The 27,762-nt window shown below is 38.6% G+C and overlaps 2 protein-coding genes across 2 annotated transcripts in view; one reads left to right on the forward strand and one right to left on the reverse strand.

The window, feature by feature from the left end:
• Nucleotides 1-27,762, reverse strand: part of LOC125078668 (membrane-spanning 4-domains subfamily A member 4A-like) — a 210,631-nt gene that overhangs the window by 78,833 nt on the left and 104,036 nt on the right. The window lies entirely within an intron of this gene.
• Nucleotides 2,734-27,650, forward strand: MS4A14 (membrane spanning 4-domains A14). The gene is made up of 6 exons (XM_047691672.1): nt 2,734-2,997; nt 4,885-5,013; nt 7,465-7,518; nt 10,451-10,600; nt 13,552-13,650; nt 25,414-27,650. Exons 1-6 carry the CDS (start codon nt 2,860-2,862, stop codon nt 27,463-27,465), a joined length of 2,622 nt encoding a protein of 873 aa, XP_047547628.1. The 5' UTR covers nt 2,734-2,859; the 3' UTR covers nt 27,466-27,650.

Here is a 27,762-nt window from a genome sequence, read left to right on the forward strand (position 1 = left end):
TCTGTGTTCTCTCAATAGTTTAGAAAAAAATTGCAGGTTCCCCAAAAGGAACCCAAACTTTGTGGCTGAGCCACACATACTCAAATCCTTATTACAAACTCTCCATCCTTCCTCCATCTTAACCAACGGGGGTGAAGGATTCTCCTGTTGGCCTGATGTAAGCAGTTATGTTGAGAAAAAGAGGAACAGGGCATTCAGCTGGCAAAACCCAGGGCCCTGCGTCATACAAGCACAAGGAAATAGATTCTGTCAATTATCTGACTGCCCTTGCAAGTGGGTTTTTCCCCACTTGAGCTTCGAGATGAAAATACATGCTGTCTGACACTTTGTAGGCATCCCTGTGAGACCCTGAACAGAGGTACCCAACCAGGCTATGCCTCAACTCCCAATCCATGAAAATCATAAGATGATAAATGTGTGTTGTTCTGAGCTCCTAAAAATTTGTGGTAGATAATAACAATTAAAAAAAAAAAACAAAAAACGAATAGACACTAGATTATTGCATAGAAAATGAAAGGGGGGAAGGCCAAGCTCAGATTTTGGCTTCAACCCTTACCAGCAGTAACATTGGACCTCAGTTACCTCTTCTTTAAAATGGATGTGATAGGGGCACATGGGTGGCTCAGTGGGTTAAGCCTCTGCCTTCAGCTCAGGTCATGATCCCAGGGTACTGGGATTGAGTCCCACACTGGGCTCTCTGCTCGGCGGGGAGCCTGCTTCCTCCTCTCTCTCTGCCTGCCTCTCTGCCTACTTGTGCTCTCTCTCTCTTCATCAAATGAATAAATAAAATCTTTTTTAAAAATTAAAATAAAATGGATGTGATAGCATAAGCAGAAGGAGGAATTTAGTGAGGGAGTAAATATCTCGTTTTATTTAAAGCAGCATCGGCACATGCTAAGTGTTATCTGTCACATGCTGAGTGGCCTTCTGCTGGTGGAAAGCGAGAGGGAATGCCATTTCGACCCAAAGTGTATCTCCCTGCTTGTAGCTGTCCTACACAGATCCTGTCATTTTGCCTTTCCATGGAATAGCCTAGTTCCTTCTGGTCTGAGTCTGTGGGCTGATGTGAGACAACTCACCTTTAAGAAGCTTAAAAGTCAGAAGCAGGGGCAGAGAGCTGAAGCTGACAACTATAACTAAGTTGAAATAATAAAATGAGATGCATTTTTGAAAAAACCAAGGCAATGAAATTTGAAGTGTCTCCTGCTGCATATCACTTATTCCTTCCTAAAAACCAGGTATGCTGCGTGAAGACAGCTCTTTCCCAGCATTCTAAGGGAAAAACCAATGCTTTCAGTCAACCCAAACTCCCATCCGATTTCCCAAAATATAAGTAAAAGGCAATAAAATATCTACGTGTGAATAGTAAATTAACATGTCAGGCTATAAAAACACTTAAAATCCTGTGATTCCTTCAATGCCACGTAATCACAGCGGTTGGCTTTTTTTTGGCAGTACATGGCTGTAGTCTGAGTCAGAGCCATCCTGGGGGCACTTCCCCTTTTTGGACCCAACATGCTTTTCATAACTTCACAGGATTCTGATGATCTATCAGTTCTGCTTACAATTTAAATACAGACTGGTCCCACACTTGGTTTTGTTTGAAAGGTTGCCTTGTGCTTTGGGTACATGAATTAAAATTTACTTGAATAAATGTTGGTAGGAAAATGTTGTACTGAGAAATATGTACCCAGGTTGTGAAAACAAAGAGTCATTCTATCAGAAAAAATAAATAAATAAATAAATAAATAAATAAATAAGAGAGAACAGTCTGCAATTATTTCTCTCCAGAAGTGGTTCTCAACCTGAAATGATTTTGCCCCACCCCACCCCCAAGGGACATTTGGCAATGTCTGCAGACAATTTTGGCTGTCACAACTGGGGATATGGTAGTAGCATCTTGCCAAATATCCTACAATGCACAGAACAACTCCTTGGGGCAAAGAATTAGCAGACTCCAAATGCCAGCAGGGCTGAGGCTGAGAAACCCTGCTAGGCATGGTTGCCACAAACTAGGAATTACTCAAGAGAACATTTGTGCATATAATTTTTTTTTGGATTTGTGAAACCATTTACCGTTGTGGTTTAATAGTTAAAATCTTAACAAATACAGGATTATAAAGGATTAAATGTGGGAAGCAAAATTCCAAAAGGAACTTTTTGTTCTTTTTACCGTACTTGTGTAGTTTGAAATCAGGAAGACTTTGAGCAGAATTAGCTTTACCTGTCTTTCTGAAAGCTAAAATATGCTCTCATAAAGTGGCAATTACATCCAGCCCTATACCTCCTTAAATATGGATTTTTATACTATGAAGGAATAGGATCAAACAGCAAATGAGACAACTCATCAACTACAAGTGGAAAACTCCTTTTGAAAGAGGGTGGAAGAAACACAAATTTGAGAGCTAAGACAGGTGGAGTTTGGCTCCTTTCCCAATCCCTTAGTATGTTACCTTGGGCAATGTTGTCTTTCTGTACCTCAGTTTTGGGACTATAGAATTGTTAAAAGGATAGAACTGTTTACTAGATATTAAAACAAAGCACTCTTGAACACGGGTACTGGGATTTGTTTTCATATACATCATCTATTTATTTTTGTACATTTTGCTTGTAATCAAACTGACAAGGAAGTTGGTCTTCTGGAAAACTGGACTATCCTTCACCTGGATCTAGGGCCTGGATATGCTCTAGAATTCTAAGACTCTATGACTCAATGACTGTGATTCTGTGGTTCTAGGAGTGAGGAGAGCAGTCACAAAGGCTCATTGCTAAGGACTCCATGTGAAACTGATGGAAGACCATGATTTTCGCTGCAATGTTCAATCACTCACTCTTTTAATAGAATTCTACCATTGAAACATGGAGTCATCATCCGAGGTCAAAAGATCGGCCCATGTCATCACTGTACAACCAAATGATAAAGTACTAACTGCATTTCCCTACAGACCTCATGCCTCACTGTTGGATTTCCTGAAGGGAGAACCAAAAGTCTTAGGGGTAAGTCCTCTCCCATCCATTGGTTTTCCTGGAAGGGAGAAAAGAAGCTATTTTTCCAGGTGTGACCATATGGATGCTTTTTCAGGGAGGGACTTGATTCCCCTTCTTTTCTCTCACCTTTCTGTAATGTTTCCTTCTTGATTAATCATAAAAACCTCTAAGTAACTTGCTTGTACAAATAACTCGATCTTCAGTAGAAGAGCCAATATGTAGCCAATAATTCCATTTCCCTAGATTTTGATAAACAAGAGAAATAAATATTCTGCTTAGAAAATGCCCACAGTTTGCCTTAGAAATGTCTTATTTATAAGCATGCCTTAGAGATGCTTCTGGGGGCTTATGGAACTCTGGGAAATAGAGTATTTATTTATTTATTTAGAAAGCATCTTTCTTTTTTTTTTAATTTAAATTCAATTAGCTAACATATAGTACATCATTAGTTTTAGATGTAGAATTAAGTTAATCAACTGCACATAACACTCAGTGCTCTTCTCATCACCTGCCCTCCTTAATGCCCACCATCCAGTTATGCCGTCCCCCCACCTACCTCCCCTCCAACAACCCTCAGTTTGTTTCCTGTACTTAAGAGTTTCTTATGGTTTTTCCCGCTCTTTGATTTCTTCCCATTGACTTTTCCCTCCCTTCCTCTATGATCCTCTGCTCTGTTTCTTATGCTCTACATATAATTGAAACCATCTAATTGTCTTTCTCTGATTGACTTATTTTGCTTAGCATAATACCACCCAGTTCCAACCACATCAATGTAAATTTCATCCTTTTTATGGCTGAGTAATATTCTATTGTAGATATAGACCACATCTTCTTTACCCATTCAGCTGTTGATGGACATCTGGGCTCCTTCCACAGTTTGGCTATAACTTCCTAATACTGAGGAAATCCTGGGCATGTTTCATGAGGAGTTAGTACTGCTCTCTGAATCCTAGCAGAGAGGATGCAGAAAACTGGTGTAATTTTTCCAAATATTTTACTGAGGCAGTGACCTCAGGGTGAGGTAACACCTCCCGTGGAGCTAAAAGCCACCCCTTGAGAGGTTAAACTTCCCCTTTGGGCTGTCATTGGCATTGGGAGTTCTTTGAAAATTATATTCAAAGCTCCATAGAGAGCCACGAGGTAGACAAAAAAATTTTCAATCATAAATATACCCAGAGGAGGGCTGTACACACAGCCTCCATCCCTGGTACAAAAGGAAAATACACAACCTGTGGTACAGTGCTCCACAGCTGTGGCCTGGGGAAAACCCAGAGTGCTTGAGGAGAAGCTCTGTCCTGAGAAGAGCTGCCAACCCCAAGACCACCACAGTGCAGACTCCTAACAGGCTGATGAACTCACTGGATTAGTCTCACCTCTAGACAAGCCCTTGCCCAAAGAGCAGATGAGACAGAGAGCTCACCCCAGCTTCTACACTCTAGATCAGTAAACTTCAGACTTTGAGAGAAGGGGACTTGAGCCTTAACTCCAAAAGCATATACTGAATGTGGAAAATATGTGCGGTGGGGGGTGGTAATAATAGGATGCTGGAGCTACAGAAGGGAAAAAAGTTAAGGGTGAATAGTTTGCAGGCCACCCTGAAGAAGCTTGCAAGTAGGTCAGGTTTATAGTTAAATCTGGTGCAAGGTAAATTAGCAATAGAGGGGATATAATAGGTAGGGAAGGATGAGAGTGAGGAATGTGAAGGACCCAGGTAAGCATGATGAGGAAAGAGACAGCAGACTTTTTGCAAATCTCAAGGCCATTGGCACACGGAAGAGGAAGGCGTTCATGTGGAGGGAGGTGTGACATAAAAATAGCAGGATGCCCCAGGAACCTAGAAGAGTCCAAAGAGGCTGGGGCACTTGTGATCTCATGGACCCATTTCTTTCCTCACAGGCTATCCAGATCCTCCTGGCACTGATCATTTTGGGCGTCGGAACTATATTTGCATTTAATTACATCAGTTTCTCCCAGAAATTTCCCCTCATTTTCCTCACAGGATATCCGTTTTGGGGAGCACTTGTTGTGAGTATTCTCAGGAGCTTTTGACAAATTACAATCAAGACTGGTTTGAGCTGCCTCAGGTCCTGGGATAATGAATCCTAGGAATGTGGTCCCCAAGGAGACCAGATAGCCAGTCCCTTCTTGGCAAGAGGAGTCACTCCATCTGGTCATTGCACTACCAGCATCACAACAGTGATGCTTCTAGGTGTGCAGTGTTTAAAAGTTTCCAAAGCCCTGTGTGTAGGATAAGTCATCTGCTCCTTACTACCAATGGGAGATCAGACGGGCAAATATCCAATTTTCTCCTTTGCAAATACAGAATTGGCGTTTGAGAGTAGATAATAATTCTTACTTGAATGTAGTTGACACACAATGTTACATTAGTTTCAGGTGTACAACAGAGTGATTTGACAAGTTTATACATTATGCTATGCTTACCATAAGTGTAGCTACCATCCATCACCATACATCTCTAACTCAGTACCATTGACTATATGCCTTGTGCTGTGTCATTTACTCCTATGACTTATTCATTCCATAACCAAAGCCTGTTTTTCCCTCTCCTTTTCACCCATTTTCTCCATTCCCCCACCCCCACCCCTCTGGCAACTGTCTGTTCTCTGTATTTATAGGTCTGAATCTGCTTTTTGTTTGTTCATTCATATTTTTTTAGATTCCACATATGAGTGAAGTCACATTGTATCTGTCTTTTTCCGTGTGACTTATTTCACTTATTTCACTCATCATACTTTCTAGTTCCATCCAACCATTGTCTCAAATGGCACAAACTCATCCTTTTCAATACTGTGTAATATTCCACTATATACCACATCTTCCTTATCAATTTATCTATCAATGGACACTTAGATTGCTTCCATATCTTGGTGGTTTTAAATAATGCTGCAATAAACATAGGGGTGCATATATATATATTTTGAATTAGCGTTTCTTGTTTTCCTTGGATAAATAATCAATGGTGGAATTACTAGATCATACAGTTTTTCTATTTTTAATTTTTTTAAGAACCTCCATACTATTTTCCACGGTGGCATTACATGAGAGTTCCTTTTTCTCCACATTCTCATCAAGACTTGTTATTTCTTATCTTTTTTATTTTAGTCATCTTAACAGGTGTAAGGTGATATCCCAATTATGGTTTTGATTTGCTCTTTTCATGTGTCTGTTGGCCATGTGTATGTCTTCTTTGGGAAAATGTCTATTCAGGTCCTCAGCCCATTTTTTAATCACATTGTTTGCTTTTTTTTTTTTTTTTTTGGTGTTGAGTTGTGTAAATTCTTTATATATTTTGGATATTAACCCCTTAATGGATATGTCATTTGCAAAACTCTTCTCCCATTCAGTAGGTTATCTTTTAAAATCTTGTTGATGGCTTCCTTCACTGTGCAAAAGCTTTTATTTTGAGGTAATCCCAATAATTTTATTTTTGCTTTTGTTAAACCCTTGCCTTAGGAGACAGATCCAGAAAAATGTTTCTATGGCCAATGTCAGAAGAATTACTGCCTATGTTTCCTTCTAAGATTTTTATATATAGTTTCAGGTTTAGGTGTTTAATCCATTTTGAGTTTATTTTTGTATATGGTGCTAAAGAAAGTGGTCCAGTTTCATTCTTTTTTACATGTAGCTGTCCAGTTTTCCCAGCATCATTCATTGAAGAGGCTGTCTTTTCCCCATTATTTATTCTTCCCTTTTTTGTCACAGATTAACTGAACCTATAATTATAAGTTTCTTTCTGAGCTCTCTATGATCTTTATGTCTATTTTTGTGCCAGTACCATACTGTTTTGATTACTGCAACTCAGTATGATATCTTCAAATCTGGAACTGTGATACCTCCAGCTTGTTTTTCTTTCTCAAGATTGCTTTGGCTGTTCAGGGTCTTTTGTGGCTCCAAACAAATTCAGTACTTCTGTATTATTTGTTCTAGTTCTGTGAAAAATGTTGGATATTTTGATGAGGATTACCATGAGCCAAGATATAAGAGCACCCTGAGGGTCCATAGATAGGTAGACTCTTTACGTTCCAGATAAAGAAGTGGCATGAGGAATTCTCCCTCCATCAGCTAGAGCAGACACAGCTCACCTGTCCCTTCTCTCCACCAGGCCCAGAGCCCAGAATTATCTTCCTGTTTAGAGCCCAGCCAGGCAAAACATCTGGGTGGTATGTCTGGGACGTTAAGGAGCCTGACTCTTCCAGCTGACCCTGGCAAAAGGGGTGTTATTCAGTGCTGCTTATGCCCAACACAATATTTCATCTTATATCAGTGCCTACTATTCTTCCTCCTTGATGCTCAGGTTGAAAGACTATACAGTCAAGGGAAGTCACAGGCATATAGACTACAATAGAATCTCCAAAGGAAATTACAATATGCGATATTACAATATAATTTGGAGATTATATTGTAAGAGAGTCAAGGACATCACCTGTTAACTTTTATATCTTTTCTTCTTAACAGTATGTTATTACAGGATGCCTTATCACAGGAACAAATGATAAGGGAAAATGCCAGGTAAGTTACTTTTGTGACTTCTTTGTAATTTATGACCTTCTACTTGCTTTACATCATCTTTGTATATAAATTCTTTAGTAAGAAAGGATCTCCCAGGAAAATCTTTAGACACCAAATTTGCAGTTCAGGACACTATTTGTCAGGGTTGCCATCAGCCTTCACCCTTCTACTAGTTACCATTTCCCTGGTCAAGTAATGTGAGAGATTTATTTGTTGGAAACCAGTCTACATTCCTCTAACTCAATGGTTCTTAACTGGGAATAATTTTGCCTCCTCCCCCAGAAATATCTGACAGTATCCGAAGACATTTTTAGTTGTCACAACTGGGTTGCAGGGTACTATTGTTACCCAAGCGTAGAAGTCAGGAATGTGCCTAAACATCCTAAAATGCACAGAAAAGTCTATCATTACAAAAAATAAATGATCTAGCCCAAAATGTCTGTAGTGCCAAGTTTGAGAAACTCTACTCTAACCAAAAACAGTCCCAGGATTGCTCTAATCTCCCTGCCCCTCACCCCTACCTACAGATTTTCTTTGGGACCTGCCCAAAGTCTGAAGGAAAGAGTCTGACATTGATGCCAGATCATTCTGGGATGGAATCAAGGCTAACACTCATTCCTGTGTCAACTTAGAGGGAAAAGTACCTAAAGTGCCTACTTCAAAGGGTTATTCTGAGAATTTAATAAGATATTACATATAGGAGTGCCTGGGTGGCTCAGGGGCTTAAGTGTCTGCCTTTGGCTCTTGTTGTGATTTCAGGGTCCTGGGATCAAGCCCTGCATTGGGTTTCCTGCTCAGTGGGGAGTCTGCGTTTCCCTCTCCCTCTGCCCCTCACCCCTGCCCGTGCTCTTTCTCACTCTGCTCTCTCTCAAATAAACAAAATCTTTTTTGTATATGTGCTGCCGAAGGGAGCACTAAACAAAATCTTTTTAAAAAAAGATATTATGTATAAAAGATACTTGACATTTGTACTCCTTTCTAACAACTCATTTTTTTAAGGCTCTGGAGATGTAAGGGTTCTTTTAAAACCATTTTAACTGTGTTTTTATGATCCTTTGCCACTTTCCTCTAGGGATAGTGATGGACCATAGGAAAGTTCTGAGAGCATGAAAGCCACCATCTCTCTCTACCTGTAGAAATAAATACAATGCAGATAGGTCCAGATGCTGTTCTTCCCGCCATATCAATTCCCTTCAGAGCTCAGGAATAAACTAAGGATAGGCAGACCCATCCCCCACTCACTGAGAGCTGCACAGACGAAGGCAGGCAGGAAAACATGGTGCAAGAACACTGAATTTTGGGCATCAGAAGATCCGGCATTTCCCAGATCTTCCACCAACTGCAGGATTACTCACAATCACTTAGTCTCTGAATCTTATTCAGCTGTCATGTGGGGATAAGCAGTGATCTGTCTATATCACAAAGCCATAATGAGGATCAGATGAGACAAAGGCTGGGATATTTTTTGTAGACCATAAAGCCAAAAGCACATGGGGGATTCCTTACTTAGAAATTTTCGTCCATTAAATGTCCTATGGGAGCCAGAACAGAGCCCAGAAAGAGTGAAAGACTGAAGATTGATAGAAACAGAACATTTGTATGTCCCTGTGCATTTTCTACCAAAAATGCCTGTGTGTAGTAAAGACCAGGGCATGGGCTAAGCATGAAGTCATAGGTATACTTCCAAGTCCTGCCACACTAAGCCACAGCTGCTCCTGTACAGGACAGGCTCTGTAAATGCACCACTGCCTTGCCCATGACAACAGGCATACATAAATCAAGAAGAGTAAAGATCTACTGAATTGAGATATGAGGCTTTTCTTTGTTTTTCCTTTAAAAAAGCAATAGCATGACAATTCACAGACCTCTACCTCTGGGGCAAACAACACACTATATGTTAATAAAAATAATTTTAAAAATTAAAAAAAAAATAAAAAAGCAATAGCAGTGCTGGGAGTAGGTATGAATAAGACAGTTCCCCCTTCCTGGCATTTTCTTTTCCTTTAAAGGAAGGCCAGGAAAGGGGGGAGGGGTGTCTTATTACATATATATACACACATATAATATATATGAATGACATGTAAAAAATATATATATTTATATACAAATATATATAAAATATATATGTAAAATAGTGTGTAAAATGTATATATATGTAAAATAATATAATATGTATATCATATATACAATATATAATATATATTATATAGTAGTGGGGCAATCAGGACTTTTCATAACTTACATGTTGAGACACTGAAATCAAGGAAATCACTAAACCCCAGTCTAAATTTGTTGCAATCCATAAATATGTCAGTGATTTGGTTGGTTACTGTTCAAATCCCTGGGAGAATGAATGCAGGCCACACAAAGACAGGACCTCATCTACTGTGTCGATCTTTGTGTCTATGGCCTAAGGCAGTGCTGGATACATAGTTGGGGCACACTAAACACTTGTTAAAATAAGTGAATAAGTGGATAAATTAGTGACATTATTCTCATTTTTTTGAGGGTAAAAATTGAGATTTCCAAGGGATTAAGTTACCTTGTACAAGGTCCTAGTTTAATAGGACTCAAAATCAGGTCTAATTATAAGGCGAAGATATTTCCTGACACACCATTTTGCTTGTAGATTATGAAAGACCATGCAATAGGACAGAGTGAATGTTTTCTTTAGCATTAGCCATAGAGCACTCCTTCTTCTCTACCTGTTCTCATTCTTGTCTTCCTAGCTCATTCTAAAACTTAGTTTCTATTCTGAATTCAATGAATCAGGATTTAGCTTATCATGCTTTTCAGGCATACTGACTTGACAAAGGAATTCATCCCTGAGGAGTATCTGGAAAGACAAAGGCACTAAGAATTTCTTATAAGGTATTTTTGGTTTGGGTTGGGTTTTATTTATTTTAATATTATTTTAAAAACTATTTTTCAGGGACAAGGTGTCATGGCCATGAATGTCATCAGTTCCTTGGTTGCAGTGGCTGGCATTACTCTAACCATTATCAGCTACAGATATCAACACAAATATTGTCAGATGCCTTCCCTCGAAGGAATATGTGTCATAGGTAGAGTTCTTTTCAATGTAAGTGGTCCTACTCTGTAACGTGAATCTGTACAATCTTATTTGAACTATGTTCACGATACATCAATTCATTAATTTTGATTCCAATAATGGAAGCTGAGTTAGCATTTGAGCTGACTGTTGAGAACTATATTGTGATTCAGGATCTGAATCTGACTTTTGTAAGTTCTCTGAGCCCCAGTTTTCTTTTGTGGAAAATGAAGATGTTAAGAATATGTCCTGCATTGGGTTGTCATGAGGATTACTTAAATTAGAACACTGCCTGTCACAGTGTAAACAGTCAATAGGTTTTGGTTATTACCATTAGTACTGACATAGATTGGATTAAATTTTATCTTTAAAGAATTAGTGAGGACAAAATGATCTAAAAAGTTTACCCAACTGGGGTGCCTGGTTGCCTTAGTTGGTTAAGCGGCTGCCTTTGGCTAAGGTCATGATCTCAGTGAATTGCTATCAAACCCAGCATCGCATGGGTCTCTATGATCAGGGGGGAGTCTGCCTCTTCCTCTCCTTTGGTCCTTCCCCCAGCTTGTGCCCTCTTTCACACGATCTCTCTCTCTCTCAAATAAATAAATAAAATCCTAAAAAAATAAAGCTTACCCAATTAATACTAAAAACAAAATATAGTGGGAGCAGGTGTTTGAGCCACTTAATAAAGTATTCTAATAATTTTAGAACATAAGTTATTTTGCACAAATGTAGCAATTTTATTCATTACAGCAGACAAGATGTATCATTATTGCCAGGAAACACAACTGTAGGTGTAGTTTTCAGTATTTATCTAGTAAGCATTCAATGACATCATTTTTATGAATGTCAAGGACTCCAAAAGGCCTTGCCCTTTACTTCCCCAATGAAATCCTGGCTTTCATTTTATTTCTGTCAGCCACATCTTGAAGGCTTTGTTCCTAAAATGTTAATGAGATTTGACCTGTTTGGATGGAAGTGAAAAAGAATCACAGGAAATGTCTCCCCCAAAAAAGAAGGAAAGAGAAAAGAGCTACCAGTTCCTGGATACGAGTTCTTATTTAATCCTTATAATCATCCATAAAGGCAAGCCTAAAGAATGCTCATATATTCTGAGATAAATTCCAGAATTAGACTCAAAAAAAGTTACTAAGGAAAGCCAGAAAACTATATGAGGAACATAATACTGTCCTAATTGGGCCAAGACATAGAGCATTATAATCCCTTACTCTTATCTAGTGGACAGGAGACCACTACTGTACATTATGTTAGTATGTATCAGGAAGAAACTGTACACTGAAAGTGTTAAATGTCCAGATTTTTGACTCTGCTCGGATGGCAACTGCAGGATTAGTTTCTGTATATATAATCAGGGAGAATCTGTTCCAAAATCTAACGTGTATGACGTCACTATTCCTTGGTGTAATTTAAATGTCACAAATAAACTTAAAAAAAAAAAAAAAAAAGCCAGAACAGTGGGCTCTAGACATCTCCTGAATGGACCTCTGTCTCAAAGACCAATCCACTGTCTACACCATGACCAAAGCCATCATTTAAAAGTGCAAGTCTGAGCATATTACACAGTGACTTTCTGTGAAAGTCACTTAATGTGTGAAACACAGAATTAAAATCCAAATCTTTTTTTTTTTTAAGATTTTATTTATTTATTTGACAGAGATCACAAGTAGGCAGAGAGGCAGGGAGAGAGAGAGGAAGGGAAGCAGGCCCCCCCCTGAGCAGAGAGCCCGATGTGGGGCTCGATCCCAGAACCCTGGGATCATGACCTGAGCCGAAGGCAGAGGTTTTAACCCACTGAACCACCCAGGCGCCCTAAAATCCAAATCTTAAAAGGCTTACAAGACCCTGTAACACCTACCTAGTCTACCTTTCCAACACTGTTCCAGGTCTTTATCTTTCTTATTCCTCACATCCGGTACTTCCTCAAATTCCTTAATGTGTTAAATACCCACTGTCCCAGGACCATAAGACCAGCTTTCTCTTGCTTCCAATGTTTTCCGGCCTGGTTCCTACCCTTTTCCACACCCCCCCCCCCCACCAATTAAAACTCCTCCTTGTTCTTGAACCTCAGAAGTCCTTCCTGATTGCCCTCTACCCCTCCCAGTGCAGGCTTGTTGGGATCTCCCATTATAGTAGGGTGTAGTTCCCAATACGTTTTTATGGCATTTATCACAACTTAGTTAAGTAAATAATTGTCTAATTATTTTCCACTGTCTGCCTCCCTTGTTATGATCTAAGTTCCACAATGACCAGGGGTGGGTCTATCTTCCCCAACAGCAAATTTATAGTAGACACTTCATACATTTCAGTTTTACCAACAAATGGGAGAATACCCAAGCCCCTGAATGTATTGCAGCGAGATCAAGGTTCAGACAGACCCCATTACTTGACCAGGTTAAGTGCGGCCTGACTGCACCCAGTTCTTACAGTGCTCCCAGACCAAGCTTTCTGGACACCATGCTACTTCTTACCCTGCTTTTTGATCTAGCTCTTAACTTAAAGCAGAGTGTGCAAAACAGCCATCTGTGGGCTATATCCAGCATGCAGATATGTTCTCTTTGGTTCACACAAGTCAATGAATAGCTGGAAAATTTCACATTAAAAGTATGCATATACAGCTTTGTTAGGAAAGAAAAATAAACACCACGGGGCCCATGTTCCCACGTGGTTACCCACTGCTCAGAACTGATTAAAGGACACATTCTAGGAATACCCTTACTCTCTACTGTCTCCCCTCCTAACTGTTCCACTCAGTTGGGATGGTTGCCTGGCTCCTATAAGCACTGGAGTTTGTTACCTCTGCTTATCAAAAAGACATAAGATGAAGATTGTTCAATCATTGATGGCTATGGGAGCATATAAAATGTGGGTTTTCCCCCAGCTGGTCATACAGTATAAATAGTCTTTGGCTTATATCTTTAAAATGATACAGCTTTCATTCCAAACGCCGTCCTCATAACTTGCAGGGAATCTTGTCGGTCTTACTGATCATCAGCGTAGTGGAGCTCAGCATCGCGGTGACTATCGCCTCCTTCAGAAGCAAGTGCTGGACAAACTCTGATGAGGTGCGTTCAGTGTTGTTAGAAGAATGGGTTCCTGCTGGGATGCTGCAAGATGACCTCTGGTCTGTTAATTGCCAGAGCAGTAGTCTCAGATGCTGAACTAGAACTTCTAAGGTGAAGAGGGTCAAGGAGAGAAAAGCTTAACATTGATGGCTCATTCCACACTTGGAGATAATGATGCTTCTTTTTCCTGCCCTCTACGATATCTGGTAGTCTGTTTAGACACAGCTCCTTATCTCCCTGGCAAAATAAATGAGGAGAAACAGACTTAATGGTAACCTATATTACTATGTCATGGAGAACTTATTCCTAGGCCATAAGGGTGTGTGAGACAATCCCCTCATCAGAGCGGAAGCAGAAAAGAAAAACATTTAACAGCGATACTTATCAAACCTATCAAGACTCCCTATTTGACCTATGAAAGAACTAAAGCACAAAGAGCACCCTCTCCGGTGTCACAGAACATCAGGATTCTGACTAAAATAAAGAGGCTCCAGAACCTGTTCTCTAAATCCCAAAAAACAGTTCCACACCCTGTGTTAGGTGGGTTTTTTTTTTAATTTTATTTTTAATAAACATATATTTTTATCCCCAGGGGTACAGGTCTGCGAATCGCCAGGTTTACACACTTCACAGCATCTTTTTTACATTAATTTTATAGAAGTATAGTTTACTAACAGTATAATGCACCCATTTTAAGGATACCTAATTCAAGGGGCACCTGGGTGGCTCAGTGGGTTAAGCCTCTGCCTTTGGCTCAGGTCATGATCCCAGGGTCCTGGGATTGAGCCCCACATTGGGCTCTCTGCTCAGTGGGGAGCCTGCTTCCCTTCCTCTCTCTCTGCCTGCCTCTCTGCCTGCTTGTGATCTCTGTCTGTCAAATAAATAAATAACATCTTAAAAAAAAAGAATACCTAATTCAAGAAGTTAAGACAAATTATAAACCCTTGTTTTGCTACCATCATCATCAAGATAGTGAATTCCTGGGACACTGGGGTGGATCAGTTGATTGAGCGTCTGCCTTCAGCTCTGGTCATGATCTCTGGGTCCTGGGATCCAGCCCCACATCGGGCTCTCTGGTCATCGGGGAGCTTCTTTCTCCCTCTCCCTCTGCTGTTCCCTTGCTTGTGCTCTCTCTCTCTCTCTTTCCAATAAATAAATAAATCTTAAAAAAATATTTAGTGCATTCCTATCACTCCAAAAGATTCTCCGGAACCTCTTCACAGTCAGTATCTCTTTTTTTTTTCTTTAAAGATTTTATTTATTTATTTGACAGAGATCACAAATAGGCAGAGAGGCAGGCAGAGAGAGAGGAGGAAGCAGGCTCTCTGCTGAGTAGAGAGCCCAATGCGGGGCTCAATCCCAGGACCCTGAGACCATGACCTGAACCGAAAGCAGAGGCTTTAACCCACTGAGCCACCCAGGCGCCCCAGTATCTCTGTCTTGATTAGTTTTTACTTTTTCAAATTCATATACATGGATTATAAATAAGTCCTCTTTTTTTGTGTCTGGGCTCCTTTCACCAAGCAACACATTTATGAGCTTCACTCATGATGTTGCATGTATCAATACTGTGTTCCTTTTACGTGAGGGCACGCCACAATTTGTTTATCCATGTACTTCCTGATGGGCACTTGGTTGCCATGAACACTTGAGTTCATGTCTTTGTGTAGACATGTGGTTTCATTTCTCTTGGAGCATCATATCTTGGATTTGGTTGCTAGGTCTGATGGCAAGGGGACGTTTAACTTTGTAAGAAAATGTAAAACAGTTCTCCAAAGCGGCTGTATCATTTTGCATTCTTATCAGCAAATATATGAGAGGTATATAACATTGCTGGTTCACTCTACCTTTTGAGATAACCACATTTCTTTTTCCAGTCTTCTCTGCTATCCAGTCATCTCTGTTCAGATATAGCTCCTTTTCTCCCTGCCAGGTTGCTCTATATAAGTACCGACAATTGGACGAGATCGGGCGCGTACAGGGTGGTATGGCCGTAGACAGTACCGACACTTGGAATTGCCAGTTATATTAGTAACTTTGCTTTTCTAGTGGGCATATAGTGAAATCTCATTGTAGTTTTAACTTGCATTTCCCTGACGACAAATGTCAATGACTATTTTTGTGTTTATTGTCCATTTGTATATCTCTTTTTTTTTTTTTTTGGAGATGTGTGTTCAAATCGTTAGCCAACTTTTATTACATTATCTTATTGAGTTATAAGAACTTAAATGATTCTTTTTTTTTTAAAGATTTTATTTATTTATTTGACAGAGAGAGATCACAAGCAGGCAGAGAGGCAGGCAGAGAGAGAGGAGGAAGCAGGCTCCCTGCTGAGCAGAGAGCCCGATGCGGGGCTCGATCCCAGGATCCTGAGATCATGACCTGAGCCGAAGGCAGAGGCTTAACCCACTGAGCCACCCAGGCGCCCCAGAACTTAAATGATTCTTAATAAAAGTCCTTTTTTGAGATATGTGTATTGCTAACATTTTTCCCATCCTTGGTTTGCCTTTTTATTTTCTTAATAGTTTCTTTCAAATAACAAATTTGTTGAAGTCCAATTTATGATTTATTTTCTTTTATGATTAGTCCTTTTTGTGTTTTAACAAAGCTTTGTCTATACCAAGATTGTAAAGATTTTCTTCTCTATTTTCTTGTAGAATTAGCTTTTGTGTTTAGGTCTATAACAGATTTCAAGTTAACTTTTACATGCTATGCAGCAGTGAGGTAAGACGTTCATGCAACCCCCCACCATGGAGATACCCAGCTGTGCCAATGCTATTTGTTGAAAATGCATTGGTTTCCCCCATTACCTTGGCACCTTGGCTGAAAATCAACTGATCTCTTATTTATAGGTCTCTTGTAGATGCTACCTTGTCCCATTGATCTATATGTCTATTCTTCCACATATTCCACACTGTCCTAATTTCTGCAGCTTTAGTATAGTAACCTTTTTTTATTGTGGTAAAATATACATAACATACTAGTTATCATTTTAGCCATTTGTTAAGTATACAATCCAGTGGCATTAAATATATTCAGAATGATGTGTAACTGTCACCACTACCTATGCCCAAACTTTTCCATTATCCCAATACAAACTCTGTGCCCATAAACATTATGCCCCTTTTCTCCTCCTTCCAGCCCCTGGTAGCTTCTAGTCTATTTTATGTCTCTCCATCTACTTTCCATTATCTACTGATTATTCAAATAATTCATAAAAGTGGAATCATATAATACTTATCCTTCTGTATCTGTTTTACTTTACTAAACATAATGTTTTTCAGGTTCATTCATATTCATCTATCAAAATTTCATTCCTTTCATAGATGAACAGTAGTCCATTTTGTGTATATTTCACATTTTGTCTAGCTTCAACTATTGATGGACACCGCTTTTTTGTACCATTTGGCTATTGTGAATAATGCCGGTAGGAATACTGGTGTACAAATATCTGTTCTAGTCAATTATTTTGGATACATATCTAAGAGTGTAATTCCTGAGTCATGTGGTAGTTCTGTATTTAACTTTTGGAGAAACTGCAAAACCGTTTTGACAATGGCTGCATCATTTTACATTCCCATCAGCAGTGCACAAGGGTTCCAATTTCTCCACATCCTCATGAACATTTGTTATTTCCTTTCTTTTCATTATAATAACCATCTTAATGGGTATGCGGTGGTAGACAGCTCATCATGATTTTGATTCGAATTTCCCAGAAATTGTGATGTTGAGCATCTGTTCATGTACCTATTGATTGTGTATCTTCTCTGGAGAAATGTTTATTATATTCCTTTGCACATTTTTAATTGGGTTGTTTTGTTGTTGTTGTTGAACTGTAGGAGTTCTTTTTATATTCTAGATATTAACACCTTAGTCGATATAGGATTTGTAAATATCTTCTGTCATTTTCTAATGACATTCTCTAAGGTCTTTTCCTGTTCTTGGCAGCATTCTCTGATGCACAACGGTTCTAATTTTGATGAGGTTCAATTACTACTTGTTTCTTTTGTTGTCTGTGCTTTTAGGGTCATATCCATGAAATCACTGCCAAATCCAATGTCACGAAGAATTCCCTCAGTATTTTCTATGAGTTTTGTAGATTTGGCTACTTTTAGCACTAGATTTTTTGATCCATTTTGAGTTCAATTTTATATATGGTGCAAGGCAAGGCTCTAAACTCATTTTTTGCATGTGGATATATGGTTTTCTAGCATTATTTGTTGAAACTATCCTTTCCCCCACTGAATGGTCTTAGCACTCTCGTTAAAAATCTGTCTATGAGGTGGCACAGTCATTTGAGCATCTGACTCTTGGTTTCAGCTCAGGTCATGATCTTGGGGTCATGGGCCTGAGCTCTGTGTCAGGATCCATGCTCAGGGCAGAATCTGCTTGGGATTCTCTCTCCCTCTGCCTCTGCCCCTTCCCATAAATTCTTTCTCTCCCTCAAATAAATAAATCTTTTTAAAAAATCCATCTACCATACATAAGAATTTATTTCTTGACTCTGTATTTGACTCTATTAGTCAATATGTCTGCCTTTATGCCAGTACCATGCTGTCTTATTTACTGTAGTTGGGATTAAGTTACAAAGTTGGGAAGTGTGATTCTTTCAACATTATTCTTTTTCAAGATGTTTTTTGACCACTTGGGCCCTCTGGAATTCCATATAATTTGAGAAATGATTTTGCTGTTTTTGAGAAAAAGGCTGTTGGAATTTTGATAGGAACATTGACGATTTTCTATCCTTGCAATGTCTTTATCTGGCTTTGGTATCAGAGTAAAGTCAGCCTCATAGAATGAATTGGAAATTTTTCCCTCCTCTTCAGTTTTTTAGCAGCATTAAGAGAAGGAATAGTACTAATTCTTCTTTAATGTTTGTGAATTTTTCAGTTTTCCTTGTATTATTAGTTTCTATCTTCATCCAGGTATGGACAGAAAAGGTATGGACACAAAGTAGAGGTACTTTGTGCAGTATCTTTTAAATCTATCGAGACTTGTTCTGTGGCATAATATGTAGTCTATCCTGAAGAATGTCCCACGTGAATGTGCTTTTTGCTGTTGTTGGTTGGAATGTTCTGTCAAGTCTAATTGATTTACTGTGTTGTTTAGCCCTCTGTTTCTTTACTTATCATCTATTTCTCTCTTCCATTTTACCAATTTTGCTTCATATATTTTGAGGGTCTGTTATCAGATGTGTAAAAGTTTATAATTGTTATGTCCTCATCTTCTACTGAAACCTTTATTAATATATAAAGTCCTTCATTGTCTCCTATAATTTTTTTGGTTTAAAGTTTATCTGATATTAGTATAGCCCCTCCCCAAGCTTTCCTTTGGTGCTATTTGCATCAAATAATTTTTCAATAATTTCACTTTCAATCTCTTTGTGCCTTTGGATCTACAGTGAGTCTCTTGTACACAGTATATAACTGAACTGTTTTGTTTTGTTTTGTTTTGTTTTTAATCCATTTAGCCAATCCCTGTCTCTTGACTGGAGAGTTTAAACCTTTCATATTTAAAGTAAATACTAGCAAAGAAGAACTTCTACCATTTTTTGTTTTCTATATGCCTTATAGCAAGACGATTGGGCTCTGTTCATTTTTGTAAATTCTTATTCTGTTCCTCAATAATTCCTCAATAATTTCAATTGTTCTATCTTCAAGTTCATTGGTTATTTCTTCTGCTCCCTCAAATCTGTTTTGGAACCCCTTAGTGTATATTTTATTGTACTTTTTGGCTCCAGAAATTCCTTTGAGTTCTGTTTTATAATTTATATCTCCTTATTGATATTCTCATTTTGTTTATACATCATTTTCCTATGACTTCCTTTAGCCCTTTTAGCATCCTTATTATAGTTGTTTGAAAGTCTTTGTCTAGTAAGCACAAAGTCTGGGCTTTCTTGGGTATGTTTATGTTCATTAGTTTTGTTCCACTGAATAGACCATACTTTCCTGATTCTTTGTAAACCTTGGGATTTCTTTTATTGAAAAGTCATTATTTGAATCTTATAATGTGTTAACTCTGGAAATCAGATTATCCATCTGCCTTAGAGTTTTGCTGGGTGGTTTTGCTTGTTTGTTTTTATTGTTGTAAAACATCTCTGTGCCAGAGATAATCCTGAGAGGAAAGCTCCAGGTCTTCTCAGGTCTTTTCTGAGCCTGCACCATTTTCTGGGGATGCATGGTGGGTTTCTACATTCTCCCATAAATACCATTGTTTTTAAATATCAAGAAAACAAAATTAACCAAAAAACCCAAGCAAAAATAGTTGGAAGTTGAATAATTTCCTCTACAAGCTGTTTCAGCCAATATGGGTTGAAATAATGGCATCTAGCCTCTGTGCCTACATATCAGTGATCAGAAGCAGCAATCCACAGTAAGAATACAGAAAACCTGATATTTGGAAAACATGACCCTAATTGCCTACCCTGGCTCCAGCAGCATGGGTTGCCACCTCCCAGCTGCCTGTCAGGGGCTTGGAGTGGGAGATAAGTAGTCACTAACTTGCTGAAGGTTTAAACTGACAGACAAAAGCCATGAATCTACCAGCCAAGCTTTCTTCTGGAAGCTGCAAGAATCCAGAGTTGCAAAATAGTTATTTCAGAACGCTTCTACCAGAACAATTGTTGTCTCTGAACAGACAGATTCCAGGACCTTCCTTTTCTGCTTTCTTCTCTGAGGTTCCCCTAGAATAATTCTTAAAATCAGATAGTATCAATCTTCTAAATTTGTTGTTTTCAAAATAATTTTTGGCTAGCCCACATCCTATAGATTTCCATATAAGTTTTAGAACTAGTTTATCAATTCCTAAAAAAATGTTGTTAGGCTTTTGATTGGAGTTTCACTAAACTTATAAATGATTTAGGAAAAATTTATTTATTAGTAATATTTAGTCTGCCTGCCCATGTCATAGAATACGTCTACATTTTCTTACATCTCCTTTCATTTCTCTCGGCAATATATTGTAGTTTTCATATTTTGTTAAATTTATCCCTAAGTATTTCATGTTTTTTCTTGCTATTGTACATGTATTTTAAAACTTTATTTTCCTAATATCTATTTCTACATATAGAAATGCAATTTATTTTTATATACCAGCGCATACTAAGACTTTAATAAACTTATGAATTCTAGTAGCATTTATATAGATTTCCTAGAATTTTCTAAGTAGACAATGGTTATACTGGTAAATGAAAACATTTTTATCTGCAAATTTTATTCCTTACTTTTCTTGACTTTTGCACTGTGTAGAGCCTCTAATACAATTTTTTTAAAATGCTGAGTATAGCCAATCTTTCTGTGTTCAAAACCATAGATTGAAAGTTTTACATTTTACCCTTAAATATGATGTTACCTATAGGGTTTTCATAATCTAAATTTATCCTCATTTGTAGCAAACTTTTTTTTTATCATCAATGAGCATCAACTTTTATCATTTTTCATCTCAAGCTTGCATTTTTATAACATTATCTGAGCCCAGGTATTTGATGTGTTGTTCTTTTCTTGATACAACCACAGGAGAGTATGAAACCCTTTAGGAGAAATATTAAAACATATTATTCACACTGAATAACTACTCAATTTAATTCCACAAAAAGGACTTTTTAATGGCATAGCAATGTGCAAAGTACAGCAGAGAATACAAAGGTACTATGTAATATGCACTCTGAACTCAAAAAGAGGAAAGGGAATGGGAACTCTTAATATTTATGGATTAAGTTCTCCATGCCAATCACCATGCCCAAAGCATTATTTTATATAATCTTCAGTGATAGCCACCCTGGAATAAGTTCCGTGAAGTGGTTATTATAAAGAAGCATGTATTAGAAATTAGGATAGATTAGTTGGTGAGAAAAGCACAGGATCCAGAATTCAACTGTAGTATATGACTCCTACACTGGCTGAACTCAGTTCTCTCAAATAACCTCATAGGAATATTATAAGTATTACTTGAGACGACTTTGGAAACTTATCCAGCACCTGGTAATCACTGATGAGTACATTTAAAGTTATACACGTAAAATCTTGAATAAAGTTAAAGAACTTATAATTCATGCTTCTAAATCTTTTAACAAGTGAAAAAAATTACTATTCAAATGAAACAAAAGTTTGAGGATGAGTAAAAATGTATCACATAAATACCCTTCCAATGGTGATAAAATATAGATGTGAACCAATTAGAAAGTGGGAATGACAATGTGTAGTATAAGAGAACATGAAGATTCATTTTAGACCAGCCATCAATCAAATAGGCAACCATAATTAGGTCATTTAATCACTCAGAATTCCAATCACTTCATCAAATAGAACAAGTAGTCTATTCTGACTCTGTGGATGACCTTAGAAAGGGCACAGGCTGACAGGACTCAGTAGATTGGTCTGTAATGTCAACTGCTCTCAAAAAAAAAAAAAAAAGAAAAAAGAAAAATGGAAAGAATGGGAAGCATTGGCTAAAGATAGTATCAGCTGCTGTCATTTAGTTGTTTAAAAAATGTCCATAGATCTCACTTGTCTGTAGAGGAAAGCTCAAATTTCCTGGCCTAGGGTCTTGGTACATTCATGTTGCTATAACAAAAATACCACGGACTAGGTAGCTTGAATAACAAAAATTTCTCCAAGTTCTGGAGGCTGGAAGTCCAAGATCAGAGTGCTAGTAGATTCAGAGCCTGGTGGGTGCCCACTTCTTGGTTCATAGATGCCATCTTCTCACTGTGTCTTCACATGGAAGGAAGGGAAAGGGCACTGTCTGGGTTTCTTACTAATTCCATTCATAAGGGCTTCACCCTCATGATCTAATCACCTCCCAAAGGCCCCACCTCCAAATACCATCACGCTGGGGATTAAGTTCAACTTACAAATTTAGGAGGAACACATTCAATCTATAGTATTCCATCCCTTCCCAATCCCAAAATTCATGTCATTTTCATATATTATTTATATATTATTTCCATCCCAATAGGCCCACAAGTTTTATCTTTTATCAGCACTAACTTTAAAGTCAGGTCCAAAGTCTCATATAAGTATCATCTAAATCAGATAGGGGTAAGACTGAACATATGATCCATCCTGAAGCAAATTTCCCTCTAGCTGTGTACCTATGAAACCAAACATGTTATGACACTAAACTTCCAAAATACAATGGTGTATTCTTCCAAAAGGGAGAAATAGCAAAAAAAAAATTTTTTTTTTAATTTAAAAAATAAAAGTTCAAGTCCCACTTATGTCTAAAACCTAACAGGGCAAAACAAACCTTAAGGCAAGAATAATCCTCTTTGGCTCAATGCTCTGACTTCCAAGCTCACTGGGGAGTGACATCTTCCCAGTGGCTCAGTGTGAAGGCACCACAGTAACTCTTCACCTGAGCTCTACCCCTGCAGCAGCTCTCTGCCTGGGCCCTGTGGCTCTCCTGGGCAGGAGTCCCATGCCTGTAGCTCTTCTGGGTTGGGGTCCCAAACCCATGGCTCTGTTGGGGAAGCACTGTCTTTTGAAATCTCAGTGGAGGTGGTCATGATCCCATGGCTCAGCTGGTTGCAGTCATGCAGCAGCTCTCTGCAGTGACCCACCTCAGAGACACTGAGAAGGGGCATCCTGGCTTAGCTTGAAACCAGAGAGGTAGTCTTATCCTTAAAAACCATTCTTCTCCCAAGGCCCTTTACTCTGGGCGCATGATAGGAGTGGCGGCCCTGATGCTCTCTGAATCACCTTTGGTGTCATTCTTGCATAGTTTTGGAGAACAGGTTCTGGCTATTGTTGAGATGGCTGATCTATACTAATTTCTTCATCAAACAAGTCACTTGGTCAGACTCTTAGTGCTCTCATTTTCTGCAGTATGGTTAAACTGGGAATCTTCCAAAAAATTAAGTCCTGTTTCCTTTTTGCTTAACAATTCCATTTTTAAGTAATTTCTCTCTTCTCACATTTTACTATTAGCTCTCTGAAGGAGATAAGTCTCACATTCAGCACTGTTTAGAAATAGCTTCAGCTAAATTTCATTATTTATTTCATAAAATACTTATTATTCATTATTAGTAATATCATTTGCTACATGAAATTTCATCACTTTATTCACTATTACAAGTTTTACCTTCCATAAAACACTGGAACACAAATATAATTCTGCCAAGTTCTTTGCCACTTTATAGCCAAGATCTCTTTTCTTCTAGTTTCTAATAACATAGTCCTCATTTCTGTCTGAGATCTCATCAGAAAGACCTTTATCTTTCATATTTCCACCAACATTTCATTCAGGATTACTTAGATATTCTCTAAGAAGGCTGATATTTTATTTCTCTGGCTCTCCTTTTTTCTTCCTGGGCCCTCACCACAATTGCCCTTAATGGTCCATTCACAGCAATATAAGCTTTTTCTGGTATGCACCTCCAAACTCTTCCAGTTTCCAAACATTATCCAGTTCCAAATCTGCTTCTACATTTTAGATATTTGTTACAGAAGCACTCCCACTTCTTGGTATCTATTTATGCCTTAGTTCATTCGGGCTGCTATACCAAAGATAGAAGGCCTTAAACAACAAATATTTATTACTCATAGTTCTGAAACCTGCGAAGTCCAAGATCAAAACTGATATAGTCAGAGTCCTGGTTCATAACTGGTAATCTCACTGTGTCCTTGAAGATAGTATGGGGCAAGGGAGCTCTTTGGGGTCCTCTTACAAGGGCACTAATTCCATTTACAAAGGCCCCAGCCCCATAATCTAATCTCCCTCCCAAAGAGCCTACCTCTAAATACCATCACATTGGAGATTAGGTTTCAACATACAAATCTGGAGGGACACAAACATTCAATTTATAGCGCCTAGCATGCAATCTAACAATATCTAACTGCTTACCATCTGCCATGACACAATGCTGCATCATAACCTGGTGTTTTGTTACCCACTGTTTCTTTCTACCTGGATTTCTATTTTTATCTTGCTTCATCTGACCTTTTTGCCTAAGGAATTTCCTACTCATCCATCAAGACATGGATCAAATACCGCTCCTTAATGAGGCATTTCCTGGCACTCAAATTTAGGTCACCTTCTTCAATCCCATAAAGCACTTAATACCGATTTCTATAATAACATTTGCTAAATTGTATTGCTATCTATTTATATCTTGGTATACCTATCCATTGTGAACACCTAATAGACAAAACCTACATCCAATTTTTTTTATCTCCAGTATCTTGTTCATCTAGTAGGTGGGCAGTAAATCATTATAAAACTGAATGTATGAAGACACCTGGGTGGCACAGTCAGTTAAGCATTGGACTCTTGGTTTCAGTTCAGGTCTGATTTCAAGGTCAGACCTTGAGACTGAGCCCCGCTTTGGATTCCACATTCAATGCAGAGTCTGCTTGAGTTTTTCTCTCCTTCATCCGCTGCCCCTCCCTACTGCTCTTTCTCTCACTGAAATAAATAAATAAATCTTTTTTTTTAACTGATTATATCAATACCAAGTAGATAATTTTAAATTTTTGAGATGCTTTATAATATTAAGTATGGGAAGAATATTTTAGGCAATCTTAATCAAATTCCCCCTTTTCAATATTTGAGATAGTGGTGGGTGATGACTTGTTCAAAATAAAACCAATGAGTTGATGACAAAGGCAGTGCTGGTAATGGTATTCGTTTTCTGACTCCTTGTGTAGATGTTATGTTCTGTGTGCTACCTTAAGGCAGAGATGAAAAATCATTTGTGAACAAGAAGAAAAGAACATCAAAAGTTGGTTGTTACATTAATGTTTTCCCTACCCCTTGGTTTTATAGATTGTATTTTTCTTGCCTTCGGATATTACTCAAGATAGTGAAATATCTGCCCCTGAAGAAAATGCTACAATACAATTTGAGCTTCAAGAACAGTCTTCTACTGATATAACAACAACAAACAAGCAACCTGTTTTCATTGGAGGCTATGCTTTCTTCAAGTTAAGAATCTCAAGAAATCCTTTAGTCTTTCGACATTCAAGGAGAGGCAGCAATGTTTACTATACATCTTCTGCATCTGTGCTAGACGAACAACATAAAAATAACCCTCCACCTTCACAACTTCAAGAAGAACAAACTAAACTGAAAGTTTTGCCTCTCACAGAGGAGAAGAAGCCCACAGAAAATATTCCATACACTGGAAAACTGAAAGATGAATACCTAAAATCTGCTGTCCCACAACCCCCAAAAAAGCAAACCCAATTGCTGCAGTCCTCAGCTTCACCAATCCAAGTTTTTCCATCCTACTCTAAAAAACTCCAGGCTTTACCACCCAAAGATTTGCTACCCCAAGCTCTGCCAGTACAAGCCCCAAAACCCTATGTCACACAGCCTCATGGCCTGACATCAGAAGACATGCCATACCAAGACATACCATCCCAAGATGCACAATCCCTAGACCTCCCATCTCAGAAGGTAGTATACCAAGACATATCATACCGGAATCCACCATACCAAGATACACCATCTAAAAACATGGCACCCCAAGACATGCTATCCCCATATGCACCAGCCCAAGGCATAACTAACCAAGATCTGATTTCCCAAGTACCAGCTCTGCCAGCACAAGTCGTGCTATTTGAAGCTCCAACATTCCATGCTGTACAGTCCTCTAATATTCAACGCTTAGATCAGCAGTCCCTTCAACAACAAAATCAGCAATTTATGCAGGTAGCATATCAAGACATGCAATCAGAAGTCAAGTTATTGACCCAAGAATGGAAATCCAAGGAGGAATTCCACAGCAGGAAATCCTCAAATTGGCAAGCCTTAGACTGGCAAAACAAAAATTCACAACCTCCAAAGTCACAGAATTTAGAGCAGCAAGACAAAGCCTTGCAATATGCAAAACAGAAATCCCCAGACCCACAAATTCAAGGCCAAGAATCCCCAAAAAGGAAATCCCTAGATGAGCACATCAAGGGCTGGCTATCCCCAAAGAGGCACTCCACAGATAAGCAAATCCAAGTTAAGCAAGACAAACAATACCCAGATCAGCAATCTGAGGGCCAGCTGGTCCTATGGGAACAACCCCAAAAGCAACTATCCCCATATGGACAAGATGAAGATCAACAGGACAAAGAGAAGCAATCCCTGAAAAAACAATACAAAGATAGACAAGAAAGAGCTCTACAGGTTTATAAGGGACAATCCCTTGTGAAACACACGCAGCAAGCTGAAGACCTGCAAGTCAAAGAGCAGCTACATCAAGATGGACAATTCCAAATCCAGAAATACCAAGGCTGGCAATTTTTAGACCAAAAGTCCCAAGATTGGAGTTCAAGAGTTCAAGGCTGGAGAAGCAAAGATTGGAAAGTGCAGGAAGTACAATTAGAAATGCCACATTCCCTAAAGTGGGAATCTCAAATCCAGCAAACCCAAGATCTAGTAGAGGAAGAATCCCTAAAGCAGACCGCTCTACAACAAGAAGTCCAAGCTGTGCACGCCATAACTCGACAACAATTACAAAGCATTCCATTTCAAGACAGTCAGGATCAAGATAACCAACAAGACCGTAAATCCACAGATACCCAAAAAGAAGATATGCAGATAGATACCATGCAAACAAGAGACAACAAACCAACAAGCATGAACCATGAGAATCAAAACCTATACAACCTGCAGTCGGAAGACAAAAAGCCAGATTTTAAGTGTAGTTCCTCCCGCCAAAGCTCAGTACAAGACACACAGTTCACTTCTGCATCTGATATAAATTCAGAACAAGATGTTCAGAAAGACACTTCAATTTGCTCAACTTCATACCAAGAAGATAGTCCTTTAAATTCTACCTCATGTTACACAAAAGACCAACAGCAATCTGAAGACTCTGACTAACGGGCAAAATCTACCCAAATGCCACACTGCTCCTAATTATGGAACCAAAATAAGGAAAAACAATATAGTCTCCTCCAACCTATGTTCTCAAGTATAGTTGCTACCTTATTCACTCAGCAGAAAAAAAAGGGCATGCAGAACACGCAAAGGATTTGTCCTTAATTAAAATAAAATGGCAATGAATATTAATGCTATATCAGAACTTTCTGTGTTTGAAGGAGTAATTCACATTTAAACTCTCTTATTAGTGTGAGTGTTTCAATTTATGATCACCAATTCATTTTACAACAGAATACA

Source organism: Lutra lutra, chromosome 10, assembly GCF_902655055.1.
Source record: "Lutra lutra chromosome 10, mLutLut1.2, whole genome shotgun sequence".
Lineage (NCBI taxonomy): Eukaryota > Metazoa > Chordata > Mammalia > Carnivora > Mustelidae > Lutra > Lutra lutra.

Coding starts and splice junctions, on each gene's coding strand:
- MS4A14 (XM_047691672.1), top strand. CDS start 2,860: ATGGAGTCATCATCCGAGGTCAAAAGATCGGCCCATGTCATCACTGTA. Junction 2,998..4,884: donor GAGAACCAAAAGTCTTAGGG/GTAAGTCCTCTC, acceptor CTTTCCTCACAG/GCTATCCAGATCCTCCTGGC. Junction 7,519..10,450: donor ATGATAAGGGAAAATGCCAG/GTAAGTTACTTT, acceptor ACTATTTTTCAG/GGACAAGGTGTCATGGCCAT.